The 19685-nt window shown below is 37.9% G+C and overlaps 1 protein-coding gene across 3 annotated transcripts; it reads left to right on the top strand.

The window, feature by feature from the left end:
- The first annotated feature begins 14864 nt into the window (after positions 1-14864).
- On the top strand, positions 14865-18030 carry LOC104598540 (putative glycerol-3-phosphate transporter 1). 3 transcript variants are annotated; one of them, XM_010260659.3, is made up of 4 exons: positions 14865-15019; positions 15548-15654; positions 15878-16967; positions 17108-18030. In XM_010260659.3, the coding sequence occupies exons 3-4, from the start codon at positions 15965-15967 to the stop codon at positions 17671-17673; spliced, it is 1569 nt and encodes a 522-aa protein (XP_010258961.1). In that variant the 5' UTR covers positions 14865-15019; positions 15548-15654; positions 15878-15964; the 3' UTR covers positions 17674-18030. The 3 variants fall into 3 exon arrangements, with proteins under 3 accessions (XP_010258961.1, XP_010258963.1, XP_010258962.1); XM_010260660.3 differs by having other exon boundaries at positions 14918-15185; XM_010260661.3 differs by lacking the exon at positions 15548-15654.
- Positions 18031-19685: the final 1655 nt, after the last annotated feature.

Genomic DNA, 19685 nt, shown 5'->3' with positions numbered 1-19685 from the left:
TTAAAGGAATTTTAATTTTTGTTTTTTTTTATTTTATTTAAAACATTGAAAATAAAAAAAAGAACCTGCGAACCACTACCTAGGTCAAACGGTTTAACGGTCTAACCACCCGAGTTAGCGGTTTTTTGACTTTTTCAACATTTTTTAAAGATTTCCAGTTTTTAGTGTAACCGAACCCGAGGGCCTGACTGGTTACTGGTTTTTCCAGTCCGACCATCCGGTCTGGTCCGGTTTTGAAAATAATGATTTGAGCCTTTAATTATTACCAAAAAATAAATAAATAAAATTAACCCCTACTATTTTATTTGAGTGAATATATAATTGTGAGAAAACAAAATTTTTTCTTATTATATAAAAAAATTTCAAATATCATTAGGATCAATTACCCACACTGACATATATATAGATCCGCCTACGGATGCCAATTATACATCAAATCTGAAATAGTTGAATAAGTTATTTAAACTTCCACTTTATTGATAACCCAAATTGTCAGCAAGCATACCAAGACATTATGACTTGGTGACTTTTACATATGAATTCATTTACTTGGCTAGGCCAATGGCCCCAATCGATGGCAGCCATCCAAATTTTGTAGTTTCAATATAAAATTTGTTTTTCAGTTTTGGCATTTTTCAGTCTTTACGCAATTTGTAAAGGGTTCAGGAGTATGCTCAGTGGGTTAACCTGTTGCTTTGTAAAGGGTTTACTCTTTGCTTGCTTATAAGTTATCACTTTGTATTGACTTTTTGCTACTGATATCATTTTAATTGCATTCTGAAAATTTTATTTGAATGGAATGTGCCTTCCTTCAAATAAGAAAACAGGGGAGATGTTCCTAATTCACGAAGGTAATGTCAAGAGATCTTTTGGAGTAATAGATTATTGGTTTGACCATTTTAGTTGAAAATGTCAAATGATTGATAGGATTGCAAATAAGGATGCGACTTGGGTTGGGAATTCTTTAAAATTTTTAATGGAGCTCAACCCAAGCGTCACATAATTGATATATATTCAAATCCGATCCCATTAAGAGTTCAAGAGATCCAAATCCAATCCAATATATAACATATATGGAAAATATGGATTCAAATTCGATTCATTTACATATTCAAATATCCGATTCAATTAAAACATTAGTAAATCCATATAAAATTAGGAAACAGTCTACAAAGTTAAATATAAAATAAAAATGTAACCTATAAACCAAAATATAAGTTTGTCTTTAACTCCAATTCCCACTCAAATCTAAAGAATTATATGCATACATGTAGTTGAATCGTATTTGATGATTATCATGCAATATCTGAATTTGACCTAATTAATTGATTAATAAATGGACCATATTATTAAGTCCAATTGTGGCTAAATAGATATCCAAATCGAACTTAATCAAACTGGTTTTGATGTCGAATCAAATTGAATCCAATTCATTTGCAGCACTTATCGTTAAGATGGTAATGGAATCTAAACCTTTAAATTAAGTTACATTTGTACATGCACGATGCCAACTGGTTAGTTGGTAAGGCCTCTACTGATTTTGGGGGATGGACTACTCAATTGTATGGTTCCATGGAGAAAAAATTATTATTTATATATGTAAGAAGTAATTAAATAAAGAGAGATGCATCTCTTTGTGGTCTCATTGACGTCTCAGCTGCCAATAACTGTTTGATGAGTAATCAAGGTAATCCTTCCCTTATAATATTATTATTTTTAAATTAAAGGGAAATTTCTGATTAGTAATTTGTATTTTGGTTCTAGTGCCACTTTGGTCTCCTAATTTTAAAATACGATAAAAATTTTTAAAACAGGTTAATCTAGTAACTACCATTAATCAGCTGTTAAGTGGTATTTGAAAAGATGCAAATGCCCTTAGTGTCATCTAATTTTTTTTTTTATCAACCATCCAAATATTAATAAAAAAATGAACAGTCCCAAATTCTTGCCTCTTTTATTCAGGGTCATGTCTTAATAGGCATTCCGGAGACCCCAACTTTATTAAATAGAAGATGCAAGAATTTAAGATTATTCATTTTTATCAATATTTGAATAGTTGATAAAGAAAATTAGATAACACTCGAAAGATATTTAAAAGTTCCAATATCAAAGTGAAACTAAGCCCAAAGTACAACTACTAATCAGGAATTTTATAATTATATTAGAGTTGCTAATTCAAAGCATCCCCTATTGGATAAGATCGGCTTCAGTCCGTGCAAAGCCAGTTTACAGCCTTGCATCAACAACATCTCCATACTTCTTTACTTTATTTCATGCAGAGATATTTCCAATACAAGACTATGATGATTGTTTGAACGAGCTTTGCACTGACTGAATCCCATTTCCTATTGGATGGATACATGAACCAAGTATTACTCTATTTATAATTTACATCTTTCACATATAAGCTCGCCCTCAGAAACTATAAACTACAAAGCCTCAGAATTCTAGCCAGCTGATGATATGCTCTTTCCTCTCTTTTCTAACATAGCTTAGACCCTCTCAACCATAATAAATAAGATTCATAATGCTGCTCAATCTTCCTGCTGATCAAACTTTATTTGAGAGACCACAAAAACCACTTGTTATTGGTCAAACCCCACTTTAAGCATTTTCTGATTACTCTTTCCCTCTTTTTTAATAAACTGATGATCTCCGATTCATTCCCTCTTTTTTAATTATTTTACCATTAAATGCATGCATTTTCTGGTTCACCATGGTTATGTCTGGTTTTGTAGAAGAAAATAAGAGGAAACCTTCAATTTCCTATTCTCTCTTATTATTTTGAGGCTGTAAAGAAATCAATAAAAACCTCTAAATTTTAAGGAAAATAGTGACAGATGAGGAAATATATCACAATATAAGGAGCGACAATAGTATAAGTAGAACGATACATTCGAAAAACCAATAAAAATTTTTAAGGAAGAATAAATCATAAATTTCTTTTCAAAAAGTTAATAAAGATTTATGAAGAGACGTAAATCATAAATATCTCTTAATAAAAAAGAATTTTTAGACTGCACTCCACCTCAGAATTCTGACTTAAACTTTAGACCTATAATAATTCAAAATTATAAACAAATTCCACCTGTAACATCTATACCCAATTGTAAATTAACATCAATTCCAAACTGACACCTACCCCAGCCCCAACTGTACAATGGAACTAGGATTTTTTAGGTGGACTGAAGCGTAAAAACCCCTAAAATTTGTGAGAGGAACAAACATAAATTCCCCTTTCTTTCTTCTATCAAACCATCATCATTATCAAACAGAGAAAAAAGCTACTAACAGGGTCGGCCATTATAGAACACTACATGGAAAGAGAGACCAACTTTCCTCCCTGGCACGAACAAAGCTTATAACACACGTCGAGTTTGAACATCGCAAGCATGGCCAGCCACTGGCCAGTCAGTCAATGTAAGAACAGGCCCATGCCAGTCAATAGTGGTCAGCCAAGATTTGACACTCGAACAGTGGCGAAAGAGAGGAGAAGGTTCATTTAAATGGAAGGGGGCTTTATCAGATAACATTGGACGAGACAAGACATTCAGCGGAGGACCTGCCTATTGCCACGTGGCAATAATTGGTTGCTGAGATTTTTTAGTTTGTGAGTGAAAAACTCGTCCATGGGTTTAGCCACGTCGGCAGTTAAGGAACTAGGCGTGCGGTGATTCTGTGGACCGTGAAAGCGGGAAGAATGTGCGGCACACACGTAAGGAATTATCCGCTCGGATATTCCGGAATATTTATCCTCTTGGTGCGAATATACTTTTTTCCTATTCATCCACATTTTCGATTTGAAAATTAAAGCGCTATGGGGGAAGTTAGGTTAACCCCCGTTTAATGCTAATATCACGATTTTGCCATTACAGCTGTAGCTCATGTCCGTTGGTCAATGTACCCAGATTGCCCTTCATTTTACTTCCATCCAGTTTTCATCACCTCCCGAGGAGGGGAGATGAGGCAGATTTTCATGACGGTGCGCGTGAAAGAGAGTTCACACCAGCACCCCATAGCGCATCACAAATCCCAACGTATTCAGATCTCCTACTGATAAGAATTTTACTCGCACTTATCAGGATATTCCCAACGTGTGGGTAGGAGATCCGAATTCTATCTCAATTATGTCTTTGGATCATCTCCCAATGATAAAGACGGAGATATTCCTACTACATGCTGAGATGTGCGTGTGAAGCGCCCGTTGTGAAAATTTATTTATTTTGAGAAAATTAAATCTTAAATTATTTATTTCAGTTTTTATAATTACAATTTTTTATTTTCTATTAATTTTATTGGAAAAGTTTATTTATTCAGTATTTTTATATGATAATTTTATTTTTTCAAATAATAATTATATTTTCATTTTTAACATATAATACATAAATCATTTAAGGTAGATGAAATATATTATTTTTATAATTTTTTTGAAAAAATTAAATCTTAAATTATTTATTTTAATTTTTATGATACTACTTTTTAACTTATATTAAAGATGAAAAACAATCCAAAAATAGTCAATATATATTTTTATCAAACTAAATACGAATACGCCTCATATCATTGTGTATTGGATCATATCCACTGATACAGTATGATACAACTCAATACAAAGATATATCGTATCGTATCTATGATCATGAATACGATACGATATTCCCCGTAATAAAAACAGTGCCGGTTCACGATTGCCGCGGTTCTACCTAATAATACGTAGGAGATCAGGAGTGAAACATACGATAGTAGTACAAGCGCCTCTTGAACGTCAAATCAGAATATTGTGTGACGATCTCGTTGAACAGTCATCTGTCGTCAACGACAATGTTCTAGATTTGTGGTCCGAAATGAGCTTTCTAACTAATACAGTGGGCAAAAAAACCAAAACGTGCAACGAGGAATTTGAAAAGGACAAAAAGAAAATGAAACACGTGCAATTCACGTGATGAAGATTCTATTTTAATGCTCGACAAATTTTGTACCCTTATACGTGTGAGGCAATATCATCTCTGAAAAGGATTAGGATTGGGATCTCATGGAAAATGGCTACCCAGTTCGTTGTGCACCCATGTGCCATGTTTCCCAGGTTTGTATGATAGGAATAGGATATATCCTAGCATATCCTTTTCTATTATCAAACAATGCTTTCAACCTGTGGTCCAGGTCCAGCCAGTCAATCGGATTGGTTGATTGATCAACCATCAGATTTGATAAAAGTAGAAAATTAGATAGAAAAAGTACACTGCACTACAGTGTATTGACATCAATTCCGAGTTGATACTTATATTAATTGTACGGTAAAACTAAGAATTCAGGGTGAATTGAACAGTCATTCTCCCGTGTATATACTCAGAAAAATTAAAAAAAAAAAAGAAGGTTTAGTGGGTGACCCGACTTATTGAATTACTAAGCATTATTTGTCTTTTTTTTTCTTGGAATTTAGAATTATCAAAGTTAATTTTTATTAATGAGATAAAGATATAATAAAACACGCCTGATTTCTTTTACGTATTTTATTTAATTTTTAATATTCTTATATTGTATATATTTTTTAATTTTTATTTAATTTTGGATGTTACAGGTTAATATATTTTACCTGATGGTTGAACCGCTGATTTACCGGCCAAACAGAAAATGGTTATTGTTTGTGAAGTTAAAAAAATTCATTTACAGTAGGAGCCACAACTGTAATTGAGGAGATTTTTCTTTTGTTGGTACAAGAGGAAATAGACTGAAAAACAAAAGAAAACACAACAAATTACACCACTTTTTCAGCAGATTAAGTATATCCTGAACAAAAAATAAGTCATCCCCTGCTACTGATGAAGTCTCACTAGACAGAGCCTGAATCAAATTCTTACAGTGGCTATCAAGGCTGCAGTGCAATTTTATTTGCACTAGTACGAATGTATGGGAATGCAAATTAAAAAAAAAAAAGTAAATTTTTGTTTAATTTTGTTAAGTCTTACTTTATTATTCTGCTTCATATTTTAATTTATTCCATTTGTATTACAATCAAACAAAATAAGCTAAATTTTAAAACAAAAATAAGTCAGAATTTACACTCAAATCATTTGCATTGTTATAGTTTTACGTCAGTGAAAATTTATTTGCATTGCAACCAAGCACATCACGATTTCAAAAGTTTAAAAGTAGAGGCAAGGCGGTTGGGTGTGGTGTGGTAGGGGTAAAGCCTAAGCCTCAAGGTGTTTTGAGGCCTAAGCCAACTATAGCATAAAATAAAATTCTATGAAGAAAAGATTTTCCTGCTGAATGTGGTTATATGCAACCCCAATAACAAGAACATACAATGTTTTAAACCAAGCTACCCCATTGGATGACATGCATCCTACCACCTATTTTCAGTTTTTTTTTTTTTTTAATATTTAAACCTTCAAACCTAAACCCTAAAATCTAAACTCCAAATCCTTAAATCCTAAAACCCTATAATTTAAAATTAAACTCTAAACCCTTAAATAATAAAAACCTAAACCAAAGCATTAAAACATAAAATCCAAATTCTAAACCTTTAAACCCTGCCTAAATTCTTAAACCCCTAAACCATAAATTTATTGTATAAAATGCCTTCGGAAGCATGCATGTCCTCCAACATGGTAGGTGCAAGTATTTTTCCTTACCAAACAGCAAATTGATGTGACCTTTTGTTTATGTTCAAATTCTATTAAGGGGTATCGGAGTTAGACTTGTTCATGGATCAGGCTGGACTGGGCTTTTGCTCTTCATTAACAGAATTTTTTCAGTCCTGAGCCCAAGCCCGGCCTGACCAACGGGCCTACAACTTGGGCCCAAGCCTGGCTCTTATAAAAAGCCCGAAGCTTGATCTAACAAAACCATTGCTTATTCATCATCAGTTCGGTTCCTAAGAGTCTAAGAGTGAGGAGAACTGAGAATAGTGCTTGAGTTCATCGGTCCTAAGAGTCTGAGCTTGCCTCTAAGAGTGAACGATGCCTGAGTTCGTCGCTGGTTCTGAGAGTTTGAGAGTGAGAATGAGGAGAATTGAGAAGATGAAAAGAGGGAAATGGGAAAGGGTTAGTTGGTTTTAGGAATTTAGGGTTTAGAAAAAACTTTAAAAAGTCGGGCCAGGCTTTTAGGACCGAGGTCAAACCCGCGGGCTAAAATTCATGTTCAAGCCCATCTAGGGGTCGGGCCGGCCCGTCAGGCTACCCGGCCCATGAACAGGTCCACTGTGAGATAAAGACATGAAAAAATAAATAAAAAAATAAAAAAAAAACAAATGGATTACTATACATCATTTCATTCTCCTATAAAACTGAAAAAAAAAAACAGCATGATTTAAGGACAATGAACAGAATGAAGTTTTGAAATGTTTTATATAATAAAATTTTCTTTAAATCATAAAATAATAAAACCTAAAGCTGTCGTTATTTGCTCAGCCAATAACATTTTCTGAAAGGATGGGAATCCCGCCCCCCCCCCCCCCCCCCCCCCCCTTGAATTTTAGACTTAGTTTCATGATTGCTGCCATTACTCTTATTGCTATCAAAGAAGGCAATTTTTCCTTTTTTATCATTATAAGATAAATGCTCAACGAATTAGGCTTCCAGCAGTTCACCATCCACATCAAAATGAACAAGACAGTGCCCAAACAAATAAAAAAAGTCTATCAATTGAAACGCATGAAGTAAAAGCAAATTACGTTTAACCATTCAAAGGAACATAATAACCTACTGAGTTTTTTACGACCGATTGAAAAAGAATAAGCATTAAAGTTTAAAGCTGAAACAAGAAAGCATAACATTTGTTTAAAAATTGAGAACAGAGCATGCATGATCGAACTAAACTAGGAAGTTTGAATATTGAAGCCATGTAATTGTCGAATAGAAGAATTGCTAGATTTACCTATTATTCTCTGCAAGGTTTAAAGTATTGGAATCACAATATGTACTGGAGAGACAATTTTAAGAGATGCATCAAGATGCATTTTGAATATGTATAGATATGGATAAAAAATCAAGATATAAATGGATGCACTGAGAAATTCATATAAATACCTAATAACAGTAAATATTAATTTTATATAACTATAAATAAGTTTTTAAACATAAAAAAACATATTTCATTGATTTATACAAAGTGTGAAATATCCAAACATAATTCGAAACCAATGAAAAATTATGGAAGAATTAAAATGTGTGTGCACGCACACATTATACACACACCTTAGTATAAAAATATCAATATAGTTTCTATTAATGAATTTTAGCTGTTATTCATAGTCATCAACTAAAAAGAGAGTTTAATTAAGAATTAAAATACATACTAATATGTCAAACACTTAAGGCATGGCATAGTGGTGAACTTGTAGTCGTTATAAACTAATGACTTGGGTTCAAATTTCAAAGCCCTTTGTCCCCAATGTATAATTTTTAGGGAAAAGTACGGACAGGCCCAATGTAGATTTATGATTTCCACACTCTAATTTTTAATATGTAAATTTAGTACTATGTCAAATTCAAATTTGAATTTGAACATTGCCTTAAATGTAGTACTTAATTTGCCCTTAATGGCATGTCATTAAATGTGATGCCTAATTAACAGTGACATTAATTAAATTTGAATTTGAAAATTTGTTAGAATTGAATAAGAAAAGGGAAATTAAATTTGATATTTAAAAGTTGTCAAAATTAAATAAAAAGGGGGAGTATATTAAATTCAAATTGGTTACAGCATATCAGATTTACAACTATTTTAGTTCTAGTCTTTTATTTTTAGTAATTAATTGTTATTTTTATTATGTTTAATTAATTATTACATTGTTTTTGCGTTATGTTCAATTGATTTTTATTAGATTTACTTAAACTAATTGTTTATTATCTTTAATAATATATAATATTCAATTAAAAACACACCACAGTGCATAACATATCACTTGTTGTAGCTCATCCCAAAACACATCACACTACAGCATGTAGAACACATGGTGCATTATAGAACCATAGTTTTGGAACATAGAACACACCATACCATTGTAGTGTGTTTTGAAATGAGCCATAGCTTTCCCTATTACAAAATAGAACAAGCCCTAAATTGTCTTAAATTCCTCTTCTTCTTTGGTATAAATGAAATTCAACTTTGGTAGGGAAAATTACCAAGACCCACATCTTAAAGAATATGAGCGTAGGGGTGGAAACAAATCAAGTTTTTTATGAGTTATCCGAGCTCAACTTGTGAATAATTTGATTTGACTCGATTTAAACCAAGCTTTGAGCCAAGTTCAAGCCCAATAAAGCTCGACTCATAAGGCTTACAAGCCTAATCGAGCCTAGTACATACACACATACATATAATGAATAATTTTTACAATTCTTATTTTTTATATAAAATAAGAATAATTTTATATGCATATTTTTTATTTTTTATATGTAAAATAATAAATAATTTTTGTATGTAAAAAATAATTTTTATATGTATAATTTTCTCTTTTTATAGGAAGCTTGGCTTAGAGTTGAGCTTCAGCTTAACATTGTTTCAACGAGCCAAGCTCAAACTTGCAAGCTTTTGAGCCAAGCCGAATTCGAGCTCAAGTTTCTAGCTTGAGTCGAGCTCAAGCTTAACATTGTTCTGGCAAGCTAAGCTCAAACAGCCATGTATTTGTCTTGACCCAGCTCTAATCCACCCCTAACGAGCCTAAAGGTTAAAGGAATATGCCTCAAGTAACTTAAGGTCTAAACCTTGTTTACAGGAATCAAGATTCAGTCCTCACAACATTTGCAACCCTGCATTGGGAACATCTCCCCATGAATGAAAAATATGAGTATGGAGATCTTCCAAATGTACGACTATAAGAGTTGCAAGGACAATGTGAGGACTGAATCTCGTCTTTAGTGATAGAGACCGAACCTATGTTTTGAAATCGGATTTGATCCTCACAAGTCTATGCTCTAACCATTCACATAGTGCCTTGCAACCTTGCATTGGGAATATCTCTCCATGAAAAAAGTATACAAGTACAAAGATATTCCCAATGCATGAATGTAAAAGGTTGTAAGAACTATGTGAGCACAGTCTCTAGGGGTGCTCATGGTTTGGTTAACTAAACCATGGGCCTATTTTTTAAACCAAATCGGTATTAACGATTTATGGAAAACCGATAATCGAAGCAAATCAGTTAATCAGTTGATCGGTTCAATTCGTCATTTTTTTTATTTTTTATTTTTATAATATATATTATAAATATATAAAAATATATAATAAAAAACTATAAATATATATAAAATATTATATTTTAAATAATATAGAATATACTATATATTTATATATAATGAATATTTATTAATTCATGGTATATAGGTGATGAGGGCAGATTTGGCCCTCCAGTGAAATTGCGACACGTGGCACCTCGTGACAACTAGGCAAGCACCCAGGCAACAACTTACCAAGTTGGTGTCCCCCCCGGGCACCGGTCTGGCTGGCCTGGCGCGACCTGCACACGGCCCACGGGCGGCCTATACGCGACCTGGTGCGGCCCGCGCAGCCTGCGCGACCTGGCCGGATCAGCCTGCCACAGGCGCCGACCTAGCAATCTAGTCCGGACACAGGCACCGACCTGACAACCTGACCTGAACACAAGCGCCGACCTGACAACCTAACCCGGACACAGGCGTCAACCTGACAACCTGACCCGGACACAGGCGCCGACCTGACAACCTGACCCGGACACAGGCGTCGACCTGACATCCTGACTCGGACACAGGTGCCGGCCTGGCAACCTGGCCCGGACATCGACCCCCCGACCTGGCAACCTGGCCCGGACATCGACCCGCCAACTGACACAGGCGCCGACCTGGCAACCTGGCCCGGACACCGACCCGCCGACAAACACAGGCGTCGGCCTGGCAACCTGGCCCAGACACCGACCCGCCGACTGACATCGGCGCCAACCTGACAACCTGGCCCAGGCGCCGACCTGGCCGCCTGGCCCAAGCGCCGACCTGACAACCTCGAGGAGTTCATCACCATACCCCGGTTCTGACGGGATATGACGTCTTACCATTTGAAGGCTTTTCACCCACCTAACCCACGAGGGCACCACTATATAAGGACTTTGACCCCCAAAGACAAGGGGGAGAAAAAAAAAGGATGGTAACCCCCGCTCTCTAGCTCTCTCATTTCTCTCCAAGCCCTCTATAATCAGAATGCTAACTTAGGCATCGGAGAGTCCCCGCTAGGAAAATACCCCCAAGTCCTCTGATTCAGTTCTCGTAGGTCCCTCAGCTCCCGCCGTCTACAAAGGGGAGAAAATCACCTCACGCGGAGGGTAGTCGGGTTGCGCTGCACCAGGGAGCTCCACCATCCTCTGAGTTGCAGACCGCCTAGGAGCAAGTTAAGTGACGAGTTCGCCATCAGGTAGTTCGCCACCAAGCAGTTCGCCATCAGGCAGTTCGCCACCAGGCAGTTCGCCACCAGGGAGCACTACCAGGCAGTTCGCCACCAGGCCGCTCGCCACCAGGCAGTTCGCCACCAGGGAGCACTACTAGGCAGTTCACCATCAGGCAGTTCGCCACCAGGCAGTTCGCCACCAGGCAGCTCGCCACCGGGCAGTTCGCCATCAGGCAGTTCGCCACTAGGCACTTCGCCCCCAGGCAGTTCGCCCCCAGGCAGTTCGCCACCAGGGAGCACCACCAGGCAGTTCGCCACCCGGCAGTTCGTCACCAAGTAGCCCTCCACCAGGGAGCTCGCCACTAGGTAGTTCGCCACCAAGCAGTTCGTCACCAAGTAGTTCTCCTCTAGGGAGTTCGCCACCAAGTAGCTCATCACCAAGCCACGTCACCACCGGGTCAAACAACGAGGTACTTAGCCAAAAAATTTATACATCACAAAAAATGGTATGTAACCAAAAACGGTTACATCAATAGAAAACATAAAATATATAATATACATAAAATATATAAAAATATATGTAAATGATTGATTCGATTAACCGCCAATTTCCGAAACTAAATCGATAACTTTGGTTTTTTAAAAATACCAAACTGACTGATTCGACTACCTAGATTTTTAGTTCAGTTCGGTTTTTCAGTTTTTCATGCTCACCCTTCAATCTCATGAGTACTCGATCCAATTTCCTTTTTTTTTCCACCTCGCGTTGACAGCCTTTTTAAATGTGTAAAATGTACAACAATAAAGTTGAAAACACCTTATGAATCAGAAACATCAAAAAGTTATTTTTATCGAAGATTACTTTCATATGATCTTAACTAAGGGCCTGTTCGGTGTTTTTGAATACTAGTTGTACCACTTCAGGGAAAAAGTGGTCGTTTAGGTACAATCCAAACAGTTAGCGAATATATTCGCTTAACTGTCGAACAATTTTACCCTTTTAACGTTATTTAAGTGAAGGAACCCATTGGACCCACCACCTTGCCATTAACAATTTTCAATGATATTAATTAATAATTAATAATTAATCATAATTATTAGGAATTAATAATATAATAATAATCATTAATAAGAATATTCATGATATGTAATTAATAATAACTACTTAAGAATAATACTATTAATTAATTAATGAATAATTGATTCATAATAAATGATATTAATTATTAATTAATAATAACGCATAATAATAATAATATCAATTCAATAATTATTAATTAGGAATTAATTAATATTATTAGTGATGAGGGCAGATTTGGCCCTCCAGTGAAATTGCGACACGTGGCACCTCGTGACAATTAGGCAAGCACCCAGGCAACAACTTACCAAGTTGGTGTCCCCCCCGGGCACCGGTCCGGCTGGCCCGGCGCGACCTGCACGCGGCCCGCGCGGCCTGCGCGCGACCTGGCCGGATCAGCCTGCCACAGGCGCCGACCTGGCAACCTGGCCCGGACACAGGCGCCGACCTGGCAATCTGGCCCAGACACAGGTGCCAACCTGACCCGGACACAGGCACCGACTTGACAACCTGGCCCGGACACAGGCACCGACCTGGCAACCTGGCCCGGACACCGACCCGCCGACCTGGCAACCTGGCCCGGACATCGACCCGCCAACAGACACAGGCGCCGGCCTGGCAACCTGGCCCGAACACCGACCCGCCGACTGACATAGGCGCCGACCTAACAACCTGGCCCAGGCGCCGACCTGGCCGCCTGGCACGCGCCAGCCTAACAACCTCGAGGAGTTCATCACCATACCCCGGTTCTGACGGGATATGACGTCTTACCATTTGAAGGCTTTTCACCCACCTAACCCGCGAGGGCACCACTATATAAGGACTCCGACCCCCAAATCCAGGGGGGAGAAAAAAAATGATGGTAACCCCCGCTCTCTAGCTCTCTCATTTCTCTCCAAGCCCTCTGTAATCAGAATGCTAACTTAGGCATTGGAGAGTCCCCGCCGGGAAAATACCCCCGGGTCCTCTGATTCAGTTCTCGTAGGTCCCTCAGCTCCCGCCGTCTACAAAGGAGAGAAAATCACCTCACGCGGAGGGTAGTCGGGTTGCGCTGCACCAGGGAGCTCCACCATCCTCTGAGTTGCAGACTGTCTAGGAGCAAGTCAAGTGACGAGTTCGCCACCAGGGAGCACCACCAGGCAGTTCGCCACCAGGGAGCACCTCCAGGCAGTTCGCCACCAGGCAGTTCGCCACCCGGCAATTCGTCACCAAGTAGCTCTCCACCAGGGAGCTCGCCACTGGGTAGTTCGCCACCAAGCAGTTCATCACCAAGTAGTTCTCCCCCAGGGAGTTCGCCACCAAGTAGCTCATCACCAAGGCACGTCACCACCGGGTCAAACAACGAGGTACTTAGCCAAAAAATGGTACGTGACCAAAAACGGTTACATCAATTAGCAATTAATAGTCAATAATAATATTATATAGTATTATACAGTTATTAATAATATTAATAATCAATAATGCATAAATTAACAATAATTGAAATTAATTAATAATAACATTTCTGAATATGAATCATTTTAATCAATAATTAATAATAGTAAATTAATAAGTATTAACAATTTATTAATAATAATTAGAATAATTAATTAATCAATAACAATGACACTAATAGTTAATTTACAATGAATTAATAATTAATAATAAATTGAATATGAATTAATCATAATTAGTAATAATATTAATTATTAAGTATTACTTAGTAATAATAATGAATTAATAATAATTATTATTATTAATGATTAATTAGCGATAATGAATTAATAATGATTAATAATAAAAATGAGTAATTATTAATAATTAGTAATAATAATTAATTATTAATGAATTACAAAAAGTTAATAATGACTTATTATAATTATAAATAATTAATAATTATTAGTTGTTAACTAATTATTAACTATTATATTAATTAGCAATATTATTTATTTTTAATTATTAATCATTATACTGATTTTTAATATTATTTTTTATTGAATTACATAGACAAACAAAAAAATTCTTGGAGTTAAGGTGGACATTAGACAATTTTCAAAATTCAGAATTAAGAAATTACAGAAAGTGCTTTTCAAGAAATGTCCCTAGTTACTAAACACATCAGTGCCCCTCGTATGCCTCTGCGTGCATTGGGGAATGGGGAGATGCTTCCAATTCACGGTTGGGATGTGCTGTGGGGCGCGTCCTGTGGGGCGAACGAATATTGGGATCTGGTTTCCGGATTCTTGGTTCAAAGAAGTAATCAACCTCTCTTACAGAGGGCAGAGGCTATAATGGTCAAAGTCGTAACATGGCGACAAGTAGCCAACACTGTCTGCCTTCCGTAGTTTGGAAGGAGAACGAAGGTCATTTCAGTAATTATACTAAAAAAATTTATGCATTCCCCCTGTCTTTGGGGCTATAAAATTCTGATCTGGGCTGATTGGTCATTCTCCCAAATTTTTACGGGCGTTGCTCTTAAATCCTCCTAGCATTGCTGCCGAAGGACTTGGTCGTTAATCAACTGAAAACCAGTGAAAGAAGAGAGCAACTGTGTTTGTGAGAGAGAATCTAGCCATACCCATCTTCTGAGCTGAATTAAGCAAGGTACGATGTCCTGGCTTCCTGGGTTTGCTTACTTCCTTGCTAAAATGTCGAAAAGTCTTTCTTTCATCCTTCAAACTGATTTCTCCTGTAAATCCATCCTTCCATCGATATTGCTTCATTCATCTTGAGTGCCAGGATGATCGTTACAATCCATTTTTGTTGATAGGTGCTTTTCCAAATATCACTTTAGGGGCTTCGATTTTTATGGGTTTGACTCAGATTTTCTTTTCTAGTTTTTGGTTCTTATTTGTTCGATTTTCGAATTTATTCAATTTGCTATCTCTGAGCTTTTTCATTTTAGTGTTTCTAGAAATCTTAGACCTGTCCAGACTTCCAAATTTGCAGAGCATATATTCTGTCAAGTGTTCCATATAAGAGGGAAACATGTCCCTTTTCTTTTGTTCTTTCATAGTTCAAACTTCTAAGTTAATATCTCTCGGAATTTTTTTTCGCCCCAAAGCAGAAATTTTTTTCGATGTTTACTTGACTTCTCCTATGTTCTAATTGATTGAACTTCTAATCGCGCAGATAATTGAACCTGTTAAGTTATTCTGTGCTTACAAGCTACTCCGCATTCGAGCTTGGAGCAATCTGATAGAGATTTGTTGACGCCTCGATTTTTTAACAAAACTGAGGTACTAGTTGATAAATCTATATCCCCTTTTCTTCAAATTACGGAATTCTAATAATCTTCGTTCGTTCTATAGTTCTATTTGCTTATGGTAAATAACCAGAACATTAGGAGACAAATTTTTACCTTTACTAACTTTTCCGTTCTGTATTGAGAGTGAAAATATTCTTGTTTATTTGTTGAAATCTGATCTGAAATGTTCTTATTCTGTTCTTTTCTGGTTTCAGATGGCACGCTTAGCTCTATAAGGGGAGGGAAAGTCGTCTCTTCTACTACTTCTTCATTTCTTCAGATACATATTTCAAACATCTAACATGGGTTCGCCAGGGGATTCAACACCTGAAACAAATTATCAGAAACCTCCTGCAATTCGACTCGTTAAGTACACAAGGAATTCTGCTATCTCCTTCAGAACATACCAAGCCATTGTTCTAATCGTGACATTTCTAGCGTATGCGAGCTACCATGCTGCCCGGAAGACCGCCAGCATCGTCAAAAGCGCCCTCGACCCCGGGGCGTCAAGGGCGGGGCTGACCTTACCATCATGGCCGAGAGACCACTTCCTTGCAGAGAATAAGCAAGTCTCCACTGCTCTCAGGAATGGCTGGGCCCCTTTCAATGGAACAGATGGAGCAGCAATGCTAGGAGATCTCGACCTGGCTTTCCTCTCAGTTTACTCCTTGGGAATGTACTTTGCTGGACATTTAGGCGATCGATTGGATTTGAGGATCTTTTTGACAGTGGGAATGCTCGGGACTGGTCTCTTCACTTCTCTCTTTGGGTTTGGGTACTGGTTTAACATCCATAACTTCTACTACTTTTTGATGGTTCAGATGATTGCGGGTCTTTTCCAGTCGACTGGATGGCCTTCAGTCGTTGCAGTGGTGGGAAACTGGTTTGGGAAGAAAAAGCGAGGACTGATTATGGGTATTTGGAATGCACATACATCTGTTGGGAACATATCAGGATCACTGATTGCTTCAGCTTTGCTGAAGTATGGATGGGGTTGGTCCTTTGCCGCTCCTGGTCTTCTTATTGCTTCTGTGGGGTTGGTGGTTTTTCTGTTGTTGCCTGTAAATCCAGAGTCTGTTGGTGCCAAGAGCGAAGAAGATGAACTGCAGTCTCCCAAGAAGGGTAGCGAGGGAATAACAGAACCTCTGTTGGGTTCAGGAACAGAGGTTGTAAAAGATAAAGCTGTGGGGTTCATTGAGGCATGGAAGATTCCTGGAGTTGCCCCTTTTGCTCTTTGCCTGTTCTTCTCCAAATTGGTGGCTTATACATTCCTCTATTGGCTCCCATTCTACATCAGCCGCACAGGTACCGACCTCAATTTCTGTCGACTTCTTCTGCCTTCCTACTCTGTCTCCTGGTCTAGAGTCATGACTTATATAGGCATCTGATCTTTTGATAAAGCAAAAGTGTTCTGTTCTTGACTGCATTTTCTTTTCATCTTGCAGCAATCAATGGCAAGTATTTGTCTGATGAGACAGCAGGGAACCTGTCTACAATGTTTGATGTAGGAGGTGTGATTGGGGGGATTCTGGCAGGACACATTTCAGACCGTCTTGATGCCAGAGCCATAACAGCTGCAAGCTTCATGTACTGTGCAATTCCAGCTCTCTTCTTCTACCGGAGCTATGGGCATGTCTCCTTGTATGTGAACGTCATCCTCATGTTTATTGCCGGCATGTTTGTAAATGGGCCATATGCCCTTATAACAACAGCAGTATCAGCAGATTTGGGCACACACAGCTCACTGAACGGGAACTCTCGGGCACTGGCAACAGTAACAGCCATTATAGATGGCACAGGCTCTGTGGGAGCTGCAATTGGGCCATTGTTGACAGGCTACATTTCTGCTAAGAGCTGGAGTGCAGTGTTCACAATGCTGATGGCAGCAGCTCTTGTGGCAGGACTGCTTCTCACTCGGCTGGTCGTGGACGAGGTAAAATCAAAGATTGAGACTTCAAAGTCTCAAGGGATTCCCCCATCAAGAGCACCGGCAATAGCAGTCGAAGTGTAAATTATTTCGGCAAGCGAAGAGGGTATTTGCTATTGCTTGTGGTGTGATTTACAAGAATGTGTAGCTCTGTTTCAGAGCCCCGGATGATGAGATGAAGGGGTGGAGTGAAATGGAGCAGTTCCTCTCCTTTGAATCTAAAAGATAGGGGAGGAAGTTATCATTCCTTCTTCATTATTTTAAGGTTGAAGATGGGAAGGAAGTTTGTTTGTTTTGGTTTTCTCTCCATTTTTGTACAGGGTTTCTTTTTGGTAAGATTACAAGGATGGCCTAAAATTTTAGAGCCTTTTCTCTTCCCTTTTATTGGCTTACATTTCTTCCGTTGGCAATATATATTTGAAGTTACTAGCTCAAACTCAACCTCAAACGGTTTACATTTCTATGCTAGAACTGTACATAAAAGACTAATTACAAGATTGGAAAAAGAGGTCTGAGGAAGGGAGTGTTTATTTTTTGCTGGGCATTTCTAGCTTGGTGCAATAGTATTGATTGATTTCAACTACAGTGCTTAGGCCACAGTGCTGAAGAACTCCTTTATTAAAGCTTGGTTCTACTTTTCCAACGCACAAACACAGAAGGGAAAAAGTGATGTTGGCCTGTTGGGTTGTTTCCTACTTTCCTTACAATGGAAGCGATTTTAGTTAAAAGGGAGTGGCACCAAATTCAGCATCAGCTCAAACCTTGGAAAGACAGACCAGTCTTGGTTGGAATCCATTTTAAATGGACAAGCCATTCACATGATCACATCTCAGTATCAGATTCTCCAAAGTCAAACTGGAGTCTGTGATATCTGATTCCAGCATTTGTGAATATATATGGGGATCAAGCTCAGAAGATAGTCTTATTGCTTGTACTATTTCCATTTCTTTTAAAAATTTTCACAATAAAATGATAAATGCCTTTTTGTTTGCACAAGCACAACAGAGTCCTCCAACTAAATGCTCTTCTCTCTGAGATGCCGAGTCAAAACTCGGTTAAACTTGCTATAAAGTAGCATTAAGTGGTCCTGCTTTTCCTTGTTTGCTACTTTCTTTGCTTTGGCTCTAAGGCGTGAGGGGCGAGTGTCAGCATTTCGTGGATGCCTTGAACATCGTTCCTTTTTCTTTTCTGTGCTGAATCTAACTATCAGTGGCTGTCGCTTGATCCACGTAAGAACTGCATTAATATATTCTCAGTTGCTTGATTACGCAGACATGAGCAAATACCCATTAGAGTACCGTCCCCTAACTAGAAGGGTTTGGGATTTTATCAGTATTTTATGGCATTAGTTAATCACCCAGTTGAATTAACAAACAAACCCATCATTGCATCAATATTTATTAATACAAATGTTTTATCTTTGCACTTGATTCTTGTATATTTACACCTTTGATCTGCATTTAAACGCAAGATTCGTATTCAAAACAAAGAATTTTATATTATAAACCAAATAAAAATAAGACTACAGATTTGTGATATTCACGCCATTAGGCCAGAGCAGAGAGCACATTAACACGCCAATGTAGACAGATTTCTTATATTGGATTCTTTTGTTTATCATCAAAGAAACAAAAAAGGATTCCTTTATCCAGTATTTTAAGAAATATATATCAACTTTGATGACATCAAGCAGGCTCATCATTTTGGCAGTTTTATCAATGGTTGATGAGTGGTGACATTCAGGGCCTCCCTCACGCCGAATCCCGAGTTGGAACCATTGGAGGTTCCACTCTCCCCTGCTGTTGTGGTTGAGAGTAGATTAAATACCCTACTGTTTGTGTTTTGTGTTTGATGATTTGCTTTTTCAAGCGTCTCTCAGCTTTCTGCAATTTTCAACTAGGATTGTCTTTGTCCCAAAGAATTTGGCTGTGCCTGTGTTGTCCGCAGGGCTTTCCCTGTGTAACGCGTTAGTCCATGAGGACTATGCAACAGTATTGATGGAGGCATGGCTGACTGACTGTCTCTGTGTGGACTGAAGTGCCAAACTGGAGAGAGCCAAGATTTTCTCCTCTTTGTCTGTAGGCCTCACTAGAGAA

The sequence above is a fragment of the Nelumbo nucifera genome, chromosome 6 (assembly GCF_055504915.1).
Source record: "Nelumbo nucifera cultivar China Antique chromosome 6, China Antique-T2T, whole genome shotgun sequence".
Lineage (NCBI taxonomy): Eukaryota > Viridiplantae > Streptophyta > Magnoliopsida > Proteales > Nelumbonaceae > Nelumbo > Nelumbo nucifera.
The sequence above is the reverse complement of the archived record's forward strand: the minus strand, read 5'-3'. Positions and strand labels throughout refer to the sequence as shown.